The sequence below is a fragment of the Musca domestica genome, unplaced genomic scaffold (assembly GCF_030504385.1).
Source record: "Musca domestica strain aabys unplaced genomic scaffold, Musca_domestica.polishedcontigs.V.1.1 18, whole genome shotgun sequence".
In the NCBI taxonomy this organism is placed as follows: Eukaryota; Metazoa; Arthropoda; class Insecta; order Diptera; family Muscidae; genus Musca; species Musca domestica.
In genome coordinates this window covers 13,225,913-13,245,589 of record NW_026712238.1, presented here as the reverse complement: position 1 = coordinate 13,245,589, position 19,677 = coordinate 13,225,913, and the positions used below count along the sequence as shown (strand labels likewise).

The window sequence follows — 19,677 nt, the reverse complement described above, 5'->3', positions numbered from 1 at the left end:
GCAAGCGCTTCGCCGGGAATGGGCCAAAATACCGCAGAGCAACATTCGGGTAGCGTGTGACGGTTTCTTTGGCCGTTTGAAGGCCATACTTCGTGTCAAAGGTAACGAATTCGAAGAAATCTAAACGTATTCTAAAATTTGATGCTATTTCCGACATTTTTTGCTTTCATTCAATACAATTTAAAAAAAAAAAAAAACAATGTAAAAATTATGGCGTTTGACTTTGTTGCACTTTTTTATCTCACCCTGCATATTCTTGATCAGCGTAAAATTCTAAGTAGATGTTGCCATGTCCGTCCGTCTGTTGTTATCATGCTATAGTCCAAACAGCATGTGATAGGAAGATAGGAAATTTCGCATAGAAATGTCTTTTATATGTAGTCAGGTCAAGTTCGAAGATGAGCTATACTGGTCAACATTTTCGCACAGACCCCCAATTTTTGTTCCTTCCCATATTAGATATTTTGGGGTTTTAGCCACACTTTCTAATGTGAAAGCTTGAAATTCCGTATTTAGAGTCAACGTCACCATCCTCACTTTTTATACAGAATTTTTTGAAATTTGGATTGGATTTTCCCAATAACAAAAGAGACGCATACCCCTCGAATGCTGGAATTTCGGCATTTACAGACATATGTTCACATGAGCTACTTTCCAAATTGTGGAGGATTATACCCTCGACTTGGCCGAACTAAAATGTTTTTTTTTGTTAATATATAGCACTCTTGATGTCTTCTGAAACAAATAGTAGAATTGTATGACAAGTAAGTATTTTAACTTGCTATGATCCCGTTTCAGGTAAGTTTTCTTAAAGCAGTACTAAAAAGACCCCCTTGGTATTTTACACATCGCTTAAGGGCAATTTTTTATCAAAATAATCCTCTTACTTTTATCTGTAATATACGTAAAATACCCCGAGTCCAACTAATCTCCACAAATCTGGTAGAGAGGGTAAGTTACACCCCATATTTAGGTTACTTTGTGATGTAAACGTTCAAAACGCCGAAACAAGTGTTTTTTTATTTTTAGCTCCTCTTTCAAATTCTGCTGCACATTTTCTGTGAGCATTTTCGTGTTGCACAGTGTACTTTTAGAACTCCAAATTTATTCTTTTATACAAAAAGGTTCTGATGCAGATGTACCCAATTAGTTAAAATGTCCAAAAACCTAGTCATATCTTATCGGTTTCATCTATTCGTTCATGTTTAAGTCAGTCACTCATCAGTCAGCCAGGGAGACATTCAACACACATGAATAAAAAACAAATATTTTTTATTTAATAAAATTTGTTTATTACTTAATTATATCACAAATATTAAATTGCAACGCATAACATCTATTTATAAAACAATATAAATTCATAAAATGTTATAATATAATTATAATAGTTAATATTTTTATAATACATAGCTAAAATTTACTTGACAGCCAAGCTTTCACTCTGGGTGCATACATGAGTGCTTTCAGTTTCAACTTATTCGAAATTTTTGTAGTATTTTGAATTTAATTGTAGTAAATCAAGGTAACCTCATTTAAGATAATAATATTCAGAGGCTGGATACTAGTTCTATAAAAATAAGAAAAGAAAAATATTTCCTTTATAAAATGATTCATTTGACAATTCTTTCCTTTTATAAAAAATGTTGTTTCACATTTTTATAGAAAGAGAACTGAGAACCAGCTCTGCATTTTTCTGGAGTCTATCTTGTCAAATTTAACATCATTGAAAACAGGTTCCCATCCCTGTTTTGTGTATATACAATAGATTTGTAAATAAACATTTTGACATGAGGAAGTGTTAAAATGTATCGTTTTGACAAAAAAAAAAATGCAAATTCATGAAAATTGCCTGATGTTATCTTCTCAATGCTACTATGGTAGCAATTTAAGGGTTAATTATTTGTTTTATATATATTACATAGGAATATTTATTTGAGATCAGCCTTTTTAGTGTTGGGCAGCATTGCCGATAAAATGCAAGCGACTGCAAGAAAAAATAATTAATTTTATTTATTATTAAATAATAAATAGAATATGGCTAATATCTTACCAAACATAACACCGCCCACCATAAGAAATGGTGGCACACAGCCAAACGACATGAAGACAGGAAACAGAATGTTACCAAATATGGAACCAATACGTCCAAACATTAGGGCCACACAGACGACCATTGTTCTGAAAAAAAAAAAACAAAAATTATAATAAGTTAAAAGAATATCAGTCGGTTTTGGCGACAGCCAATCTTCGATTATTTAATTGTATTTTGACTTATGTTATGATAATTCAAATTGTTGGCCCTCTATGGAGTAGGTTCCCAAGGAATGGACCAATATTGGCCATTTCGTTTCGGACCTAAATAAATATGATATAAATATTGCGACGTTTGGACTATATTGGTTACTTCCTTCACTTTATATGAGATTTGTGATAATTTTAAGAAAATATAAGAATGGGAGTGAGATACCAAATATAGAGGACCGAAGTATTCCATTTTCATACCTCTAGCCTAAAATACTGGCATGTGCAAAATTACAAGAAAATCGAACATTTATATCCAATTTTATGCGAAATAATAAATTTGTGGGTGAGGTACCAGAAGGAGTTATATCCCATCTTCACAGCATATATTGTATTAGTGGAAATAATGGGATGTGTGAAGTAAGAATATAACGGGATGTCCATTTCGGATTTTATAATAGTTTTGGTTATTCAAAACTTTGACCCTTTATGGGGCTTGTACCAGAAAGAATGGTCCGATCTCTACCATCTTTATAACAGATCTTGTGTGGATAGAAATATTGCGATGCGCCAAGACTGAATGAAATCGGATTTGAATTCGCGTTTTAAGAGCTTAATTGATATTCAAAATGTTGTACCTTCGTGGGCGAGGTACCAGAAGGAGTACACTGATATATTCCATCTTCACAGCAGATCTTGTGTTTGTAGAAATAATGTGATGAATGAAATAGGAGGAGAACCGGATGCTTATTTCACATTTCAAAAGAGTTATAATTATTCAAAATGTTGACCCATTGTGGGGGAGGTACATGATGGAGTGGTCCGAACTTGCCCTTTTTCGCACCTGTACTAGCTCTGATGCAAATATTGGGATTTGCAAAGTTGGAGCAAAATCGGATTAGCCTTTCATTTCTGTGCAGTAAATTTTTTTTTTCTTTGAAAATTTCGAACTTTTGTGGGGGAGTTACCAGATGGAGTGGACCGATATTACCCATATCCGAACTCGATCTAAATAGCAAATTGTAGCAAAATCGGATTATCCTTTCTCTTTCTGTGCAGTAAAATATTTTCTTTGAAAATTTTGACCTTTTGTGGGGGAGGAGTTTTGGCCGTATCAAATGATATATACCCTCTCAAGCCATATGGGTAAGGGTATAAAAGTTCAAAATTTATGTGAGAAAATAAACTAAAAAATTGGAAAATGTTTTAATAAAAGACCATATCATGGCCCATATAAGGTCAGCCAGTGAGCTCATCTGACAACTAAGTTTGCAGTCAGAAGACAAAATTATAATGAAACATTCAAAAAAAAAGTCAAATCAAAATAGTACAAAAACTGCTAAATACTTTTTAAAATTGGTGTCAATACTAGTCCCCTTGGCTGATCTTATATAAGCCTTGAACCATGAGACCGTCTTCAACCCGATTTTGCCGAAAAGTTACGTTTTTAGAAATATTTTCCTTATACACCAAATATTTAGTATTTTAACCTTTAAATATGACAAATTACCTCAAGGACGTTGGAAACAGCAATGCTGATGTCCCCACAGCCGATGTGGCTGATAAGCTGCCCATACAGGCATATAATGCTGTTATCACCAAAGTCGATGCTGTTGTGCTGGACCAGTACAAGGCAAAACCGCAAATGCCAGCAATGATTAAGGCCCCAACTGAAACAAAGTAGTTATGTAATTTATCATATTTCCAATACAATATCACTGTAACATACTTTGTATCCTCTTGTGTCCAAGTTTATTGATTAGTGTTCCTGCCACAAGAAATACCGCAAAACAGGCTCCAGCCACAATTATATTGTTGGTATATGAGGAAGATGAAATTATCTACAAAAAATTAAAAAAAGAACTATAGTTTTTTGTTGGGATTTCGATAAATGGTAAGTTCTACTTACCACCGAACAACTGGAATCTGTTTCCTTGACCAATCCCGTCTTATTAACACTATACTCCAGTATGGAACACATGCTGTGCTCGACTGACTCCATAGAAATCTCCTGGAATTCCCGCAAAGAAGCGAACAATTGTGGCAGCCATAAACGCATTGTATTTTGCCTAAAAAAAGTGTTTTAATATTTAAATTAATTCAAACAAGTAAAAAAATCCGTTGAAAAATACTGCTAAAATCATAAAAACACAGAAAATTTAGAGTAACCGTTGTATTGGACCTATTTTCGTCATAGCCCATTACGATATTCAAATCAAAACTTGAAACAATTCGCTAAAATCATCATGATACCGAATATAGTTATGTACCGTTATATTGGGGCTTTCCGAAGACCTGGGCCTGCATATGCAATTTTTTGCCATATGAGCTGTTAAGATCTTCAAATACGAAATTTGATACAATTCCGGAGAAAAATGCCGCTAAAATCATCATAATACCGAATATAGGGTGGTAGCATTATATGGGGGCTATCTAAAGGCCTGGGCCTGTATATACAATTTTCTGTCGTAGGATGTAGTACCCATTAGGAACTATTTTTAAGTAAATTTGCGGTTTTAAATGAATAGTTTTTTTTTTGTCATTTATGATCCTCGGAAATAATATATAAATTTCGAATACCGAATGTCTGTATAACTGATTTTTTACTCATTAATTCATTTATTTTCCACTTACCCCAGCAATATGCAAAAGTTCAGCATATAAACATTTATGGACAGCCATAAGAATGGTTTCTGGAACAGTGCTAAAAATGGACTTGGATCTTTGGTTTTGAAATCATCAACAATGTCCTTAACTTGATCTTTCACCGAGGTCGTCTCAATCGTTGATATACTGATTTCCTCATAGTTGACATCATTTTCTTCGGGTGATATTTCGTCTAGCAGTTTTGTTATCTATGGGAAATTTGATATGTTTAAGTGCCTTAAAAACATAACATTCATCCTCCACTTACCGGAAATGTGTCCTTCGGCTTGCCTTTGTTCAGGGAGTATATAGTACGAAATGCCTGTAATGCTTCCGCTGTACGTCCTTGGGACATCAGGAATCTTGGACTTTCGGGGAATAAGCTTAAAGCCAAACCGCTTACAAGACTGGGTATGGCACATATGGCTAAATATACTTGCCATGAGTGAACTATAAAAAATATTGCAATTTTTAGTTTGTAATAATAAATGTCTGTTCATGTGTCGACTCTTACATTCCATGTTAAAAATATTAAATTCCCATTTTTGTGGCAGAATCATCAATGCCAAAACAGGCATTGACAGCGAGGCCATTGAAAACATAATGCCGATGCACATCATTACTCTGCCTCGATATTTGTTATTGTGAAACTCCTGCAGGTATGTCATCAGAACGGCAAATGGACCACCCATGCTATAGGAAAAAATATTTTTAGGAAAATATTTTTTTCGACATTGAAAGTTCAAAACAATATTTTATTTTTTAATTTTGTACTGGTACCCGCAAAGAAAAGTTAATTTTGTGGGAAAAGAAGGGAGTTTAATTAGGTGTCATATTTTCTCTGGTCTTTGCCCTAAAAGCTCAGTACTCAGGGTGAGATGAAAAAACTGCAACTAACTTCAGACTGCTGTCATTTCTAAGCCACTCGTCCGACAGCTGTTAAAATTATTCCAGTGACAGCTCTTTATATTGTTTACAAACGTACAAAAGCATTTTGGTGAGAATTTTCCAGAAAAAAATGTCATTCGCGGTGGAATTCAAGCGTGATAGTGTGATTTCTTTATATTTGGCTGGAAAACCACAAGTGGTTATCGTTAAAGCACTCCAGCATTTTAATTCGAATATATCTGTTGTGTCTCGTAACATCGCTCGTTACCGTGATACTGGTAGCGTAGCCCGACGTCAAGGAAGTGGACGGAAGAAAACAGCAACATCAGCAGAAATGGTTCAGAAAGTAAACCCGTGGATCAGTGGCCGGATATGGCTATATATTCCATTCGGCAAATATTGAAATATGAACTCGGGGTAAAGCCATTGAAATTCCAAAAAGTGCAAAAAATTACACCACAACAGAAGGAATAGATAACAGATCAAAAGAGCCAAAGAGTTGCTTCGCTTGGCCGAAAGTGGTGAACTGCCGAATTTGTTTACTCGCCAAAGAGGTCAGCTGAAAATGTGCACCTTCGGTTAGCCAGCAGAACTCAAGCGCCGCACGGTGATGCTGTGGGCCGCCATAAAGGCCGATGGTAGATCTCCGCTCGTATTAATCCGTAATATCCGTGGCATCAGAATATGCCGAATATTATCGCAAAAATATTCTGAAGGGTGTATTAAAGTCTTGGGCACGCAAACATTTTGGCCGCAGACCTTGGACATTTCAACAGGACTCAGCAAGCGCCACCCAAGAATGGTTACAAAATGAGGTTCCTCGCTTCATTTCCAGCTCACAATGCCCACCAAAATCTCCGGATACCAATCCGTTGGACTATTGTGTCTGGAGTATTTTGGAAAGCAAGGTTGACACTAAAAAATACCAAAGTGTCGATCACCTCAAGCAAGCACTTCGCCGGGAATGGGCCAAAATACCGCAGAGCAACGTTCGTGCAGTGTGTGACGGTTTTAATTGGCCGTTTGAAGGCCACAATTCGTGCCAAAGGAGACAAATTCGAACGAATCTAAACTTATTCTAAAATTTGGTGTTATTTTCGACAGTTTTTGCTTTCATTCAATGAAATTTAAAAAGATGTAAAAATTATGGCGTTTGACATTGTTGCAGTTTTTTTTTATCTCACCCTGTATAGTACAGTTTTTTTATCTCATCCTGCACAGTACAGGTGTTTATTTTCAGAATATATCCAGTATATAGAGGTATTTATTATGAAAATAAAAAAAAAACTTCGAAATTCCAATTTAATTACATTGAATTCCTATAAACTTACACTAAACCACCAATAAACTTGGCGATCATCAGTTGAATAATACTTTGACTCATGGCACAGGAGAGAACACAAACCACATCGGCCAGCAATCCCCAAACTAAAATGGATTTTCGACCTCTTGTATCTGCTATGTAGCCCCATGCAATGGCTGAGATGATCATTCCTGGAATTTCGATAAAAAAAATAATTTTTATTAATTTATTGTGTCTTAAAATTATTTCAATAAATTACCCAGACACCAATTTACTGAAACTATGCTGTTGCTATTGCGCCTTAATGCATTTTTCAAATAAAAGAAATTCAAACATTTCAAATGTCAATGCAATTTTAACTGTTGTTTTTCTGGTGAAACCGCTTAAATTTACCTTGAATATCGCCAGTTAATCCAGGGCCAACGAACTTCAATTTTTAATTCGATAAGCGAGCAATGTACGTCTTGATATTGATTTTTGCTCTTTTTTGACAAACAATATAAAACTTCATTGAAAATAAAAGTTGTATCTACAAACAAGATTTCTTCAAGCATGTGACATTAACTATTAGAGTAATAGTTACTCCAGGGACTGGATTCTTGTTTAAAACAAAATGAAATTCGCAATTTCATAGAATAAGAATCGAAAACCCCATGCGATAGAATTATTTATTTAACTTTCGATGCTTGAAAATAATTATTTAGATTTTTTTTACACACTTAAGCAGTCCAAATAATTTCCGAAACTAAAGACATATTTACGTTAGAGCTCTTCTGGGGTTAACCTTATTTATGAAGATTTATTTGAAGTATATGCAATGGAATTGAAAATTTAAACCGACGGGGTTTTCTAGACACTTTACAATTTTAAAATAACCAGTATGGACAGAGTAAAGTCGGGCGATGCCGACTTTATGATAGCCAACTCCACTATGAATATTTATTAGAATTAAAGTGTAACAAAAACGTTCATATTGAAAATTTTGATATGAATTTCTTATTATGGCTATAGAACGGTTAAATTTTGAAATATGTTAAAAATATCCTATAAAAGCTAGAACTAAATCGGTTTCCACTAAACTTGACTGATGTAAATTTATGTTGCATGTGACCTCTCGACTTTCAGAATACTTAAATACCTAATACCTTGTACCGGAAATGCTTGTTATGGAGTGTATAAAACGGATTGGGATGACTTAGATATAAGATCGAATGAAACATATATATGGTAACTTTATATATACAGGGTGAGATAAAAAAAACTGCAACAAAGTCAAACACCACAATTTTACATTTATTGAATGAAAGCAACAAATGACGACAATGGCATCAAATTTTAAAAAAAGTTTAGATTTGTTCGAATTGGTCACATTTGGCACGAATTATGGTCTTCAAACGAATGTTGCTCTGGGGTATTTTCGCCCATTCCCGGCGAAGCGCTTGGTTGAGGTGATCGACACTTTGGAGATCAGACACAATAGTCCAACGGATTGGTATCCGGAGATTTTGGTGGTCATTTTTTGCGAGCCCAAAGCTTTAATAGATCCTCAGAATATTTTCGCGATAATATTCGGCATCAGAATAAATGCCATGGTCGATTAATAAGAGCGGAGAGCGACCATCGGGTGTTATGGCGGCCCACACCATCACCATGACCAATCGAAGGTGCACATTTACAGCTGACTTCTTTGGCAAGTAAACAGGATCATTTTGTTTGTTTACTAACTGCTGGACAAATTCGACAGTTCACAACTTTAGGCCAAATTCGGCAGATCACCACTTTCGGCAAAGCGAAGCAACTCTTTAGCTCTTTTGAGTCTATTTTCTTTTTGTTACTGCGTAAGTTTTGGCACTTTTTTGAATTTCTATGACTTTACCCCGAGCTCATTTTTCAATATTTGCCGAGTGGAATATTGCGATTTGTTCAGCTCACGAGCCATTTTTCGGCCACTGCGGCGCGGGTTTCGATCAAGTCGCTTCTTTTCTTTTCGAACCATTTCTGCTGATGTTTCTGTTTTCTTCCATCCACTTTAACACCTGTGCTTGAACCCCATCACGAATAACTTTTTTTCTGGAAAGTTCTCACCAAAATGCTTTTGTGCGCTTGTAAACAATATATTGAGCTGTTACTGGAATAATTTTAACAACTGTCGGACGAGTGTCTTACAAATGACTACAGTCTGAAGTTGGTTACAGTTTTTTCATCTCTCCCTGTATGTAAGCAAAAAATCACTCGGTCTACCAAAGCGTAAACCTGCCAGGAACAGCTGACCATGAGAAAAGCAGAAACTTGCTGAATTTAGTCCGCATACACTAAGTGTTTGTCCTTCAGATTTATTAATTTCATCGCAAAAGCCAAGCGAGTAGGAAACTGCAATCCTTTGAAGTTGAGTGGCATTTTTGTTGCAATTAGAGAATTCGAGGTAGCAACATACTTCCCCGTAATAATCGTATCCTTAATTAAATTGTTGTGTAGTTTTTTACTGTTAGCCTAATACCATTGCATAACCTTATCCCAATCTGAACCGATTTCAATATAACGCGAAAAAAATTGCACAAATTCCGTCACACCTTCCATATTTCATTGAAATTGGAGATTATAGCGTATTTGGTGCACAGAAATATAGGAAATCAATCGAAAATATATATGGGTGGTATATTCAAACCTCAACCAATTTCAATATAATTTGGAAAATTTAGTTTTGTCCAAATTCCACCACATATTCTGTATTTCATTGGATTCGAACACACAATCGTGTTTGGTGCATAAGATATGTGAATCCAAACCTGAACCGATTTTAATATAATTTTACAAATTTATGTTTGTTTTAAATTCCGTAACACATTTTAAATTTCATTGAAATAGAGAGAAACAAGTTAAAAAACAGCAAGTTCGAACAGACGAACTTTGAATACCTTCCAACATTTGGAACGACTTTTGAAATTTTCAAAAAATAAAATCCATATTGCCGTTATATTGGGATATATACGACGTGGTCATTAGCCATTACCATTTTTTTTTGAGAGGAGAGAACTTTCATAGGAAATAAACGGAAATATAGACAGCTTATTTGGTTGGATATGCCGAAAATCAGGAGAAACCCGATTTCCAAAATCCTAGTTATACCACAAACACCTATGCCGAAATTTATTGATTTCAATAAACGGACATGCTTCAATATATTTGTAATAAAGAAAATAAACATATTTGCTAAAATGAACCTTGATTTGCGAAGTAAAAATATTGAAAACATATAACGACGTTGCTAAGTGAAAGAATTGGCATGGGCTCCCCTTGGGTCTTAAGACAAATATTGCTCAAATAACAAGTTTAAATATTAATAATTTCGAACATAAAAATTCAATTAAATATTCTTTAATGCTGTCTACACTCGACTGCATTTGGAGACCAACAAATATTTCGTCTAGCATTTTTGGCCGAAATGAATAGTTAATAAGAATGCAAAACAGGCAACAGCAACAACTAACTGTCATTAATGTGTCTGGGAATTATAACCATCTGCGGGCTAGTTTTTTGTCTATTTTGTGTTAATAAATTTTATTATCGAATCGCTTTCTCACCTGAATAAGTCATAGCATTTAGAATGCCTTTATTCAATAAATTCAAACCCAAATCACATTCGGCACTGGGCAGAACATACGAAACAACTGCAGTCTCAAATACTGAAGCAATAGCCGCCGGACAGCCGACCAGCAGCAATAAAATATTGAACCAACCGAATCCAGTTGCTGTGATGGCAGTTTCAAAATCGGCTGGCGTTTTTAGATCATATTGATATTTGCTACTATCATATTTATCTGCGTTAGGGGGATTGGGGGGAAGAAAAAGAAGTATTAAATTAACACAAACACATGTTTCACATTATTTATTTATTATTATTATTATTATTATTATTATTATTATTATTATTATTATTATTATTATTATTATTATTATTATTATTATTATTATTATTATTATTTTAAAGAGATATTTTTATTAGATTTATTTTTTAAATCACCTTTATCACCTTTATGTTTAATAGCCATTTTGTTTTTGTACTTGTTTTGACCTATTTAGAATTATTTTGTAATTATGTACTATTTGGTAAAAATTTCTAATTATTTATTATTTTTTTGATTCAATTAATAAAATTCCACTTCATCACATTTTTATATACCGACGCAAAAAAAATTATCCAATCGAAAAAAGAAAAAACAAACACCGTTAAAATTAATTTTTAAGCTTTTGATTCCGAACACGATTAAATGAAGACTGATCGTTAGGTACGTTCCGTATAATTGTTATATACAAGTGCGATCCTGCAAATCAATTGCTAATTCAAATCCGGCACTGGTGACTTGTCGATGAGTGTGTAACAAAATTTAAAGTTAAAATTTGAAAGTAAAATAAAAAAAATTAAAATTGTCAGCTTTTTTCGGAAAAGATATTTTTGTCGAAATATTAAATATAGAGCGGAACACAGGATTTCCAAGGGATCCAAAATATTTCTAAGGTTGAAAGCAAAGACACATTCAATTTGGATTCTAGTTGAAATGATCTCCAAACCACGAAAATTTTCCATATTTTGTTCAAGAAAGCTTTTTGTGTTCTGAAATTTCTGACGCTGTTTCCATCGTTTACATTACGAGTCTTACAATGATTTATTCAATAATTCGCACACAGCACCTTAACTTTACATAGCTCGCATTCCACTAGGTCCCACTCACTCGTATTTATGGGTTTCCATCTACAGGGTGAGATGAAAAAATTGCAACCAACTTCAGACTGCTGTCATCCTTTCTCTTTTTGTGCAAAAAATATAGTTTTTGAAAATTTCGACCTTTTGTGGGGAGGTACCAGAAGGTGTGAACCGATGTACACAGCTGTCTCTTTTTGTGCAAAAAATATATTTTTTGAAAATTTCGACCTTTTGTGGGGGAGGTACCAGAAGGAGTGGACCGATGTATTTCAACTTCGCACCAAACCTTGGGTTAATAAAATTATTGTGATGTGTGAAATTTGAAGACAATCGGACCCTTACATCACATTTTATGAGAGTTGTAATTATTCAAAATGTTGACCATTTATGGGGGAGGTACCTGAGGGAGTGGACCGATATTGTCCATTTTTGCACCTGATGTAGCACTGATCAAAATATTAGGATTCGCAAAGTTGGAGCAAAATCGGATTATCCTTTCCCTTTCTGTACAGTAAAATATTTTCTTTGAAAATTGGGGGAGGTACCAGAAGGAGTGGACCGATATTGCCCATATCCGAACTCGATCTAAGTTCTATGTTTAATAATAATAGTACGATGTACCAAGTTAGGACCAAATCGTATACTACCTACTACGGATTTGATCCAAAGAGACCTAGGGTTTAAAATCATTATTTCGAAGAGGCACCTTTTGGTCGTATTAAATGATATATACCCTCTCTAGCCATAAGACTGAGGATATAATAATGTACTGAAAAGAAGAATTTCTAATTTTTGCATTTTTATACCCTCCACCAAAAAAGGTATGGAGGGTATATTAAGTTCGTCATTCCGTTTGTAACTCATCGAAATAATCATTTTAGACCCAACAAAGTATATATATTCTTGATCAGCGTAAAATTCTAAGACGATTTAGCCCTGTCCGTACGTCTGTCCGTCTGTTGTAATCACGCTACAGTCTAAACGAATTAAGATAGGAAGCTAAAACTTTGCACAGATCTCTCTTTTGTCTGCAGGCAGGTCAAGTTCGAAGATGGGCTATATCGTTGTATAGCCCCCATATAACGGTACCCCCGATATTCGGTATTTTGATGATGTTAGCCACATTTTTCAATGGAATTGTCTGAAAATCCACACAAGTAGTTCCTTGTGGGTACTTTATAACTCGGCAGAGAATTATCTATATAGGTCCACAATATCGTATAGCCTCCATATAACGGTACCCCCCGGTATTCGGCATTTTGATGATTTTAGCCATATTTTTCAATGGAATTGTCTTAAAATCCACACAAATAGTCCCTTGTGTGTATTTTACCTGCTCAAAAAGAATTGTCTATATAGGTCCACGATATCGTATATCCCCCATATAACGGTACCCCCCCCCCCCCCCGATATTCGGTATTTTGATGATTTTACCCACATTTTTCAACGGAATTGTCTGAAAATCCACATAAGGAGTACATTGTGGGTACTTTATACCTCGGCAGAGAATTATCTATATAGGTCCACAATGTCGTACAACCCCCATATAACGGTACCCCCCCGATATTCGGTATTTTGATGATTTTACCCACATTTTTCAACGGAATTGTCTGAAAATCCACATAAGGAGTTCCTTGTGGGTACTTTATACCTCGGTAGAGAATTATCTTTATAGGTTCACAATATCGTATAGCCCCCCATATATCGGCACCTTCCTATATTAAATATTTTAAAAGAATTTTTATTGGATTTAATTTTTTTGAAAATTTTCTAATTCGTTCCAAATGGTGGAGGGTATTCAAAGTTCGGCCCGGCCGAACTTACAGCTTTTTTACTTGTTTTTTCTAAAAATGTTTCAAAAAATTGCTATTTTCCAAATAAAAATGTTTTTGCTTGTGAAATTGCTTGTAATAAGAGAACTTTCTTTCTCATATACAAATTGCCTTTATTTCCCAGCATGATATGGGGAGCTTAGTAACCATAGTGCTTTCAACATTTCGGATTTTTGGAAATGATTTTTGTTATACCCTCCACCATTCTATAGAGGCTATATTAAGTTTGTCATTCTGTTTGTAACTCCTTGAAATATTCATAATAGACCCTACAAAGTGTATATATTCTGGATCAGCGTACGATCTAGCGCAGTCCGTCTGTCTGTCTGTCTGTCTGTCCGCCTGTCTGTTGTTATCACGCTATCTTTCGAACGAATTGAGATAGAAAGCTAAAATTTTGCATACATGCATAGGTTTTTTGGAATTTTTCAATTTCCTTCGAAATGGTGGAGGGTATTGAAAGTTCGGCATTGCCTAACTTAATGTTTTTTTTTACTTGTTTTATTTAACTTTGGTTTTATCTCATTTGTCCATCATTATAACAAATCAAGTCAAGTGAAGATCAACACAGTGACGGCAGCAGCCGTTAAATTAAAAAATGCATTTGCATGCCGATCACAAGAAGAGTGTTAAACGAACTTAAAGAATAAAAAAAAAACCAGCCCTGTTGACAAAATGCAAATATTTTTTAAACAAAAAAGACCGGAATTTTTCTGGCGAAGTCATTATTTTGTCCATGAGCAGAAGCAAATCTATATGCGATAATACTTGTGTAAGCGGGAGAAGAGAAAACACGACCGTATCGTAGGGCTGTTGATTCAATTCTAATTTTATTTTTAAAATATGTTCCTTACGTACTACTGAAACTAATCTAACTTAACCTAGTCGCAGCCACACAATTGTTCTTATCTATTATTAGATTTAAAAGAAACATTGCATGGGTGCTTGTCCCTTCATTCAAGTGGTCTTGGCTATCCACTGTACGCATCGATACTGTGTGTGTGGGTCATGACCTTTATTATCTTACACATTATCGTATGCGACAGCGCACAAGATCACTTAATTCTACACATGTGATATTTTATGACCGCTGGGAAACTGATAATTTGGAAATATTTATTTTTAATTGTTGGATTTTCCCAGCGCCTCAATCTCACTCAAAAGTATGTACAAAGTATTTTGTACAACTTGAAAAATTAAGATGTTGAAAATCATATATAAAAAATAATAAAATCTAAGGGACAAAATAAATTTTCTTTAAAACAAATTAATTTTAATTTCCCAAGAAAAATTATTGCATTCTAAATGTGGAGCTTTTAATACTCATAAATTATGACTGACACTTTTAAACTTTATTTTCATTTTCCGTAAATGTCACAAAAATGCTGGGGAATAATAACAAAATGTTTAATGCCCCAAAAAAATCATTGACACCAATTTTACATTGTTTCCATTTTCAAACCCAATCATTTTATTAATCTTTTGATGCAGTGAACGTTCACATAATGTCACACATTTTGTTTATTTAAGATTTTTTGAATTTTTTCTTAAATATTGAAATTCAATATTCTAAATTGTTATTAGGTAGCAACATCTTTGGATAATTTGAACGTGTGAATACCTAATATTTCATGGAATTTCAATAAATTTTTTGTTGTTCTACAACACGTTCTGTTCTATTTCAATTAGCATAAATTTTAGATCAAAGATCTACAAAACAAACAGACCGGTTCAGAACAATTACCTTAGAACGCCATTTAATTATGCGAAAGATTGGCAAAATATAAAGCCTTTTCATTAGTTTAAGGAATTTTTAAGGAAAGAGGGTGATTAAATCGATAGCTAAGGGCCAGTTATTTTATATATTTTTATACCCTCAACCATATGGCTCGAGAGGGTATATATCATTTGATACGACCAAAACGTGCCTCATCGAAATAACGGTCACTTTGGACCAAATCCTAGGTCACTTTTGGACACTTGGAGTCGATCTAACGATGTCCGTCCGTCACTTCGTTTGTCTGGCTGGTGCGGACGATAACTCTCGAAGGGAGTATCCGATTTGGTCCAAACTTGGTACATCGTAATATTATGGTCAAACTTAGATCGAGCTCGGAGATGGGCAATAGCGGTCCACTTCTACTGGTACCTACCCCATAAAATCGAAATTTTCAAAAAAAAATATATATATTTTACTGCACTGAAAGAGAAAGGTTGAACCGATTTTGCTCCAATATCACAAATCCTAATATTTGCATCAGTGCTAGGTCAAGTGCGAAAATGGAAATCATCGGTCCACTCCATTAAGTACCTCCCCCACAAAGGGTCAAAACTTTGAATAATTATAAATCTTATAAAATGGGATGTAAAAGTCCGATTGTCTTCAAATTACACACATCACAATATTTTAATTAACCCAAGGTCTGGTGTCAAGATGGGATATATCGATCCAATCCTTCTGGTACCTCCCGCACGAAGGGTCAAAATATTGAATACTTGTGAATCTCATAAAACGCGAAATTAACATTCGATCCCATTCAGACTTGGCACATTTCAATATTTCTATCAACACAAGTTCTGTTTTAACGATAGTAGAGATCGGAGCATTCGTTCTGGTACCTCCCCCACAAAGGGACCAAATTTTGAAAAACAAAACGCTAAAAGTGTGGACTAGAAATTTTAAAGTTTCCTCCTTCTAGAGGATGCCACCATTCCAGGCCTCTAATTCCTAAAAAATACCAAATGAAATCCCTTGCTTAATTACTTATCATGGTATCCTGTAGTACAATCCCTGTATATACTCAGTATCCTCTCGTATTTAAGATTAAGAACTTATCGACGTCCTCGCAATAGAATCTTACTTCAGTACTTATCTTATTCTTTGTTGAGTCGTCGTTAAGGATTGAGTACTCATTATTACGCTAAGTTCTCGCAAGGTAACCTCAATTAAAAAATTAATTTCCAGCTATACATTTCCTGTAATTTACCTTGTCGAAAATTAACTTCATTGAAAACAAGTTCCCATCTGTGATTTACATGGGCCCAATTGATTTACGATTACTCATTTTTGGAAAAATCTGGAAAAAACTTAAAATTTTAATTTCCCAAAATTTCAGATATACGGGGTCTACGGAATCCATCCGTGTCCTTACTAGAGTACTTTTAAAGATTGCTTTTATTAGAATCCACCCGCATCATTCTTGAGTAGTTATAAAGGTTCTCTTTCTAGAATTTTTCATTATATTTGTTGAGTAGTCTAAAGCTTGTAGTATCCTTGTTTTAGTAACTATTACGATTTTTGCTTTAGAGCAGCGCATTCTTGCCGGAGTATTCTTGTGGGAACATTACAAAAGAAACAAACCTTAATAAAATTGGAGTCCGAGAATTGACATTTAACGATGTCGTTTAACAATAGCGCCATCCGTTAATGTGCCCACTTACCTTACGTCTTAAAATGGATTTCTTTTGTAGTCTTTGATAAATTATTTTTTTTCTGGAAAGAAGCGCGGCCGCGGCTAAATATAAAATTATCCAAAATCCCAAATTGAAAACATTCACAAAAACAACTACTTTTTTGCCGAACAGCTACATAGGAGATCTTGCATCATCATCATACATTGTTCTAGATTTTGTTATACGTTTTTTTTCTTGATTGATACCTGTCATGATATAAATTGTAAAAAAATTACAATATTTGATTTTATTGTTTTTTTATTTAAATTTTTAAATAACTTGGTTAATACATAATATATTTGTAATATATCATTTTTTTTGTTTTATTATACTTAATAACTACCAAAAAAAAATAATATTGATTTAGTTTTCTTTTGTGTTCTTTTATGTTTTGTTTATATCATTACTCTTGTTTTTTTTTTCTTTCAATTATTCCAGAAAGTGTCTCGTTTTACAAAGTTTGGATTATTTTGTTATTATTATTCAATTTTATTTTGAGTTTTTTTGTATGTTGATTTTTTATTTTACTGCGTTGCGCATTATTTTTTTTTGTAGCTTATTAAATAAAGTACATTGATGATGAGGGGGAGAGAAAGAGAGAGAAAGAATAATTGGTAATTTAGGGGAGTAGGAGGAGACCGTTTAAAGGGGTTACGTTCTAATATAAGGGTGTGTGGAAGGTTGTTTAACAAATTGGAATCATATATAGGGGTATTTTTTGTTTTTTATTTGCTTTGGGCAAAATATATATTATAAACATAAAAATAATATTTTAAAATAGTAATAATAATAGTAATATAAACAATTATAATTATTATCCATAATAATTATTTAAACGAGAAAAAAATTTTATAGCGGCAGAATGGGAAATAATAGAAGCAACTATTTATAGCAAAATGAATTAATAGACAATATACAACTAAAGCCAAGTGCTTAATTTTAAATATAAAAAAAAATATAATTTAAATAAAAAAGTTAGAAGTTGAAAAGAAGGACCTTTTTCATTAAAATGCTGTGGGTTTTTGGTGAACCCTAGGATTCCTTTGAAATTGTGAGGTAAATAGAAGCGATGCGGGATATCTTAAAAATGGACATAACTGAAATAACCGCCGACTTTCTTCAACGAAAATGTTTCAATCACAATTTTAAGTATATGTCCATTTTTAATTAAATTATTTAGATCGCATAAATTCTTTTTACATCCCATACGAATAGAGACCTGTAGTGGAATTTTTTAACTCATTTTTTGAGTTACCGACAAAATATATAATTTTGAATTCCAAAATTTTGATATTAAAAATTAATTTAAAGTTTAATTTTAATTTTACCGTCTTTTGTTGGTAACTGAAAAATGAGTTAGAGAATTCCCCTACTGGGTTTGTGATCAATATTTGTAGTTTAAGGTTTAGAACATTTGCAAACATAGGTAGGTAGATAGGTTCGAGGAGAAAACTAGCAAGGGCTTATTTTTCGTTTTGTTTTGTCGACATTTTTGTTTTGTATAATTTAAGGCTATAATTATTTTTTAAGTTTTCAAATTTTGTTTTAATTAGATTTCCAAAAGATTTTTGCTATGTGTATATGTATGTACGTATGGTTTGTGTGAGTTTCAAGTGATCTATATATGATTATGTTTCTTTACTACAAAAAAATAACAATTTGGTTGATTTAGTTTTTCATTGTTGTTCTTGTTGTTAATACTTTTTACAAACTATGGACTTGTTTAAAAAAGATTTTGGAAATTAAAATAGTTTCGTTTTATATTTTTGTTTTGTTCATTCATCGTAGTTTCATTTTAGAATCATTCACTCACGTTTACACACACATTTACTAAAAGGTAATTTTCGAGTAAAGCGACCCGAAATTGTGGAAGTTAGACAGGAAGTCAACGAAAATTGAAAAACACAAGTCCTTTGACATGCATAAATAAATTGAATCGCTTCACTTTTAATGTTACCTCATATTTTCTATTAAGTTAAACATTTGTTCTCACTCTATTTAAAAAGTGTTTGTTTTATGGGTTTTAAACATGCTTGTGATTTGTAGAATAATGATCGATTTGATTAATTTTATTGAGTGCCAAAAACATGTACTAAATACTCGGGTATCTGCAAGGCTATAAATTTTTTGTAAATTATGCAAAGCTGAATGAAAGTAAAAAAGTATCGGTCGGTTTTCCTGACAGATGTATACCCTCAGCCAATGTTCGATTACTAAAAAATATTTTGTCCTCTGTTATGATTATATAAATTTTTTGACCCTCTATGGTATTTTTTTTTGAAAATTTTAACATGTGCGTGAGGTACCAGATTATTCAACCGAAGTATTCCATTTTCATGCTTCATCTAATACAGATAAAAATATTGGCATGGGCAAAATTACAAGAAGATCGAACATTTATATAAAACTTATGGGAAATCATAAATTTCATATTCATCTCAGGTTTCTGATTGAGAGTCATATATTTAGATATAGCAAGTTGGAAAGAATCGCTGAGTTGTTTCGCAATTTATGACAGATAAAACTATTGAAAATTGTGACCCTTTCTGAGAGAGGTACTTGAAGGAGTTCGCAGATATATAGCATCGTCACAACAGATCTTGTGTTAGCAA

The 19,677-nt window shown here is 33.6% G+C and overlaps 1 protein-coding gene across 2 annotated transcripts; it reads right to left on the bottom strand.

Moving 5' to 3' along the window:
• Nucleotides 1–1,268: 1,268 nt before the first annotated feature.
• Nucleotides 1,269–11,350, bottom strand: LOC101897913 (synaptic vesicle glycoprotein 2B). Of its 2 annotated transcripts, none has more exons than XM_059120988.1 (11): nt 11,100–11,350; nt 10,660–10,896; nt 7,107–7,269; nt 5,402–5,580; nt 5,156–5,337; nt 4,876–5,096; nt 4,151–4,310; nt 3,971–4,082; nt 3,752–3,911; nt 2,051–2,178; nt 1,269–1,984 (listed from the first exon to the last, which is right to left on the bottom strand). In XM_059120988.1, the coding sequence occupies exons 1-11, from the start codon at nt 11,125–11,127 to the stop codon at nt 1,929–1,931; spliced, it is 1,626 nt and encodes a 541-aa protein (XP_058976971.1). In that variant the 5' UTR covers nt 11,128–11,350; the 3' UTR covers nt 1,269–1,928. The 2 variants fall into 2 exon arrangements, with proteins under 2 accessions (XP_058976971.1, XP_058976972.1); XM_059120989.1 differs by having other exon boundaries at nt 11,109–11,350.
• Between the last annotated feature and the right edge of the window lie 8,327 nt (nt 11,351–19,677).

Excerpts from the sequence above, each read along its gene's own strand:
- LOC101897913 (XM_059120988.1), bottom strand. The coding sequence starts at position 11,127 with ATGGCTATTAAACATAAAGGTGATAAAG. Across the intron at positions 5,581-7,106 it reads AAGTTTATTGGTGGTTTAGT|CATGGGTGGTCCATTTGCCG; the intron begins GTAAGTTTATAG and ends TTTTTCCTATAG. Across the intron at positions 3,912-3,970 it reads TGGACACAAGAGGATACAAA|TTGGGGCCTTAATCATTGCT; the intron begins GTATGTTACAGT and ends ACTTTGTTTCAG.